This window comes from Acanthochromis polyacanthus, chromosome 12 (assembly GCF_021347895.1).
Source record: "Acanthochromis polyacanthus isolate Apoly-LR-REF ecotype Palm Island chromosome 12, KAUST_Apoly_ChrSc, whole genome shotgun sequence".
Taxonomy (NCBI): Eukaryota; Metazoa; Chordata; class Actinopteri; family Pomacentridae; genus Acanthochromis; species Acanthochromis polyacanthus.
The window spans coordinates 18212884-18217362 of NC_067124.1; the positions used below are offsets into that span (position 1 = coordinate 18212884).

Consider the following 4479-nt stretch of genomic DNA (forward strand, 5'->3'; position numbering starts at 1 on the left):
TCTCAGAACAAGAAAAAAAAACTTATTTCAAGGAATTTTTACCTTGAAATAAGTGAAAAAATCTGGCAATAGAACAAGCGAAAAATGGTTTGGTAAGATTTCTTGAAATAAGATATGATGCTTAGAATATTGAGATCTCACAATTGTCTGGGAAAACTTGTTTTAATCTATATTTTATCAGGATTGTCAAACTTAGGTGTCTTAAAATAATAGCAATTTTTCACTCAAAAATAGATTTCCGCTGTCATGTAACCTCCTAATTTGAGATGTTTCAACCCTGCTGTTGTCCACATTTATGGGCACCAAAAATATTGTTTCCGTATCCGAAAAACATCCAAAAATCAGCAAAAAAATTCCCCAAATTTTGGAAAATTTGCAAAACCTTCAGGAAGAAAATTCCAATAATTCCTTAAAAGTTTTGCATCAAAGTTTTATTTAAAAAAAATCCCCCAAATTTGGCAAGAAACTTCTTGCAAATATTTTCAAAAGATGATTCAAAATCTGGGCTGCACAGTGGCGTACTGGTTAGTACTTTCGCCTTGCAGCAAAAAGATCCCTGGTTCAAATCCCGGCCTGGGCCTGGGATCTTTCTGCATGGAGTTCACATAGGGTGACCAGATGGCAATGACTAAAATCCGGGACGCTGTGCCGGGGGGGGGTACACTGTTTTTCTTTTTTTTAATTTTATTATTATTATTATTATTATTAATTTCGAAGACATTTACACATTTATTTCTTTAGAAGTTATAGTTTTATTTAACAACAAGCATTGTATTTTGACAAGTTGCCCAACTGAAAACAGTTCATTGTAGGCCTGCTTAAAAACAGAACAAAAAAAAGGTAATTTTAATTCATTTAAACTCTTAGCATAGGCCTAATTAATTCATAAACTAAAATCTCTTGGCAACGGTTTTTATTAGATTATGACGTTTCTCCCATATCTCTGCTGCCACGGGTGTTGTCTTCATTTGTTTGCCTATGAGACAAAAAAACGGGAATCAGTGACTGTTATTATAACAAGGTAAAGGGTAAAACGCATCTTTCATAGTCTGGCTTCTACCTCGAAGGAGGCTTTTGTGACGACTCGGTGCTGTTGCTGTATTTCGCGGATGATTTCACAGCAAAGAGGGCCTTCTTGTTCTCCAGGATGAATTTGTAGAACTCTGCACAGGTCATAGCCAGATTCATTTTAATTTTTATCTCTGCACGGACAAGCTCCATTGAACACCTGTTTCGCACGTCAGTCCAAGCGCCTTTCATGATGGAGAAGACCCGCTCTGAGTAAGCATTGCTCACAGGAACGCTGAGGACGAAGGACAATAATTTTGTAAACTGCGGAAACGTGGACGGGGTCTTCAGTACTTGGGCCCAAAGATCGCCAACTGAGTTGCTGCTCGTGTCCAGATGGGCCAATACATTCTTCAGAGCGCAGTTTTCGTTATAGAGCTCATCCAAGTCCAGATGCTCTTCCATGTTAAGAGCGCACACTGCGTCTTTAAGTTTACTGTATCTGATCTCTCTTTGTTCCTTGATATTTAAACACTGTACATTGTAGAGATATCCAGTTTGTGAAAAGTCGAACCACTTCTCCAAGTAATCCACAGCAACTTGTAAGAAAGAGCTAAACTCTTGGCGTAGCCGGTCAACTTTATTGCTGGGAGAGGAAGCCATAATATCATCCACTTTTGTGCCAAAGAAAGCGTCGTTTTTGCGCTGCTGCAGTTTGACTCGGAGGTCGTTCATCACTCCATATACCTCAACTGAAGTGAGACTGTTGCTTTCAAGACTGAGGACAGCTGTGGAGAATATTTTGAGAACATTCTGAAGGAAGAAGAACGTGATTTCAAGCTCATTTGGATCATCTTGTTCGCCATGCTCGTGCCCCTTGAGCGCATCCCAAATGGCACGGGGGCATTCCTCCTGGCCCAGCGACAAAAAATAACTTTTCACAGCAGGCCAGATGCTCACCAGTCGATTTATTGCAGGGAGCAAGCTCAACCAGCGTGTGGGGACGTGGCGTAACAAGGTAAGATACTCCATATCAACAAATTCAAACATTTCTTTTAAACTGGCAACTCTTTTTGCGGAGCAGCTGAAATGGTTGAATGATTTAAGAACTATGTTTTCAACATCGACTTGTAGCACATTGCAGGCCCTTTTAACTGCATTGTGGATGATGTGAGCTGGGCAGTTTGCTGGGATGATCTTGCTGTTTTTCTGCTTTAGATTTTGGTAAACTGAGTGTCGCTTGCCATAATTTACTGGCGCATTATCAGCGGAGAAAGCTGATACGTTGTGGATGAGGAGGTTGTTTTCCTTTAACTTTTTTAACAACATGTCAGTGATTGCATCCGCACTTTCCTCTGCCTGTTCATAGAAATCCAGCACTCTGTTCTGAATGCCTTGCTCTGGGGTCCAAAATCTCACTGAGAGAGGAAATGTTTTCACATTGCCTTTATTTGAAGCATCAGTAGCGATAGAAAAAAAGAGCTGCTCTGTGCCAAGGCTATGGGTGAAGTCAGATGCAAGAGGAGCCAGTACATTGGTGACAAGGGCCTCTGCTTTGGTGCGACCACAGCTTATGAGTTTGGCAATGGCTGAATCTTGGTACAGTTTTGGTGTCAGTTTCATTGCGCAGTCAAGGGACCGGTATGACTGCTGATGAGAAACGCAGTGAAATACAGAAGTTAACTCTGCAGCAGCAACCTTACTGTACACTGAGTCATCCTGTGGCTTGAAGAATGATGATAGCAAAGTGTTGGTCTGTACAGCGTTAGTGTTATTTACATGCTGCTTGCCGCTAGCGTGAGACTTGAGGTCTGACTCTCCCCCGTGAGAAATACTAAAGTCTTTTCGGCACACTTTACAGAACGCCTTATTTACATCCCCAAATGCAGCCGTTACCCATGTATATTTCCTCGTCCATTCCTCTCGGTATTTGCACAGACGTTTTTTCTTTGCTGGGGGTTCATCAGATTTTTCCGGAGCATTGTTCACCTCCATTTTAACAATGAATGTGTGTTAGCATAGCATACATTTCGCGCCTATAAAAATATAATACAAACGTCATAATTCATGCGCGAGTGACCACTGCGCAGGCTGCAGAAGGCCTGAGACATGAAGGCCTGAGACGAGACGGCCAGGCAGCGGCCCGGCAGTCATGTTTTTGGACCGTGATAACAGGTGTATGGCTAATTTCGGGACAATTAGAGCAAAATTCGGGATCCGGGACAAGCGGCTGAATTTAGGGACTGTCCCGGATTTTCAGGGACGTCTGGTCACCCTAAGTTCACATGTTCTCCCTGTGCATGCGTGGGTTTTCTCCGGGTACCCCAGCTTCCTCCCACAGTCCAGGCTCCAGCACCCCCCGCGACCCTAGTGAGGATAAAACAGTGTGTAGAGAATGGATGGATGGATTCAAAATCATCCTAAAAATATCTAAAGTGATTATGTATGTAACAGTAAAATTTCTAATATTTTCTTTCACAACATTCACAATAACTATTGTGAATGTTGTGAAAGTTCTTAAGAAACGTTTTTAACATTTCTTTTTTCCACCAAAAAATGTTAGAAGATTTACCAAAAATGTTGAAAATGTGGACATCTGAAGTTTCACTGTGAATATATATATATTTTTTCCCACATTTTTAAACTTTAAAACGGGTCAATTTAACCTGCAGGACGACAGGAGGGTTAAACGGATTTTGAATTTTCTTGTAAAATTTAACTCAAAACAAGCTAATTTCAAGATTGTTTGACTTAATAAGATATTTAAGATGCATTGTCTTAAAACAAGTCCCTCCATCTTGCTGAAATGTCACTTGTTTAGTGAATTTATCTTAAATCGAGTGGTATGAGACATTTTGACTACAAATAAGACAAACAGACTTGGTAAGATTTTGAGTTTTTGCAGTGTACCTGTCAATCTATTCCTTTGTTAGCTGTGATGCAGCTACTGGTAGTATCTCACAGGGAGGATTATTAAAATTTCCACCCTTAAAAAACCTTGAGTTAGCAGTTTCAGTCCAATTAGTTGTTATCTTATGAAGAAATAAGAATATACTGTGAAGCAAAGCCAAATCTCCTATCTTTTGGGAGTGTGTATGTGTGACAACTTTCCAGCTTGACCTGTCCTGGTTGTGTCCCTCATGTATTCAGTCCTTCACAGCCTGGGACTGATGCTCGTCCTCTGTTCAGGTCAACATAACTCATGCATTAATTACACAATAAATGATATTATTATCCTCAGTGTTACACTACTTATATATATGGTATCAACTTCCGTGTCAAGCAGTGCCTTTAAAAAATATCCTAACATTAAACAACAAAATCTGCAGTTGAGTTTCACCACGGTACGTACTCTAAATGAGGGTTGAACACGGTCAATGAAACCGTAGTCTGAGTTTTTAAAATTCCTTTGGTGAAAGCTGTAAAAACAAGATTTTAAAAACCACATTTCTGACCAGTTGGTGGCGGTCC

General features: G+C 40.3%; 1 protein-coding gene across 1 annotated transcript; it reads right to left on the reverse strand.

The window, feature by feature from the left end:
• Positions 1-678: 678 nt before the first annotated feature.
• Positions 679-3047, reverse strand: LOC110963947 (uncharacterized). The gene is made up of 2 exons (XM_022212481.2): positions 1061-3047; positions 679-976 (listed from the first exon to the last, which is right to left on the reverse strand). The coding sequence occupies exons 1-2, from the start codon at positions 3001-3003 to the stop codon at positions 922-924; spliced, it is 1998 nt and encodes a 665-aa protein (XP_022068173.2). The 5' UTR covers positions 3004-3047; the 3' UTR covers positions 679-921.
• Between the last annotated feature and the right edge of the window lie 1432 nt (positions 3048-4479).

Coding starts and splice junctions, on each gene's coding strand:
- LOC110963947 (XM_022212481.2), bottom strand. CDS start 3,003: ATGGAGGTGAACAATGCTCCGGAAAAATCTGATGAACCCCCAGCAAAG. Junction 977..1,060: donor TCACAAAAGCCTCCTTCGAG/GTAGAAGCCAGA, acceptor TTTGTCTCATAG/GCAAACAAATGAAGACAACA.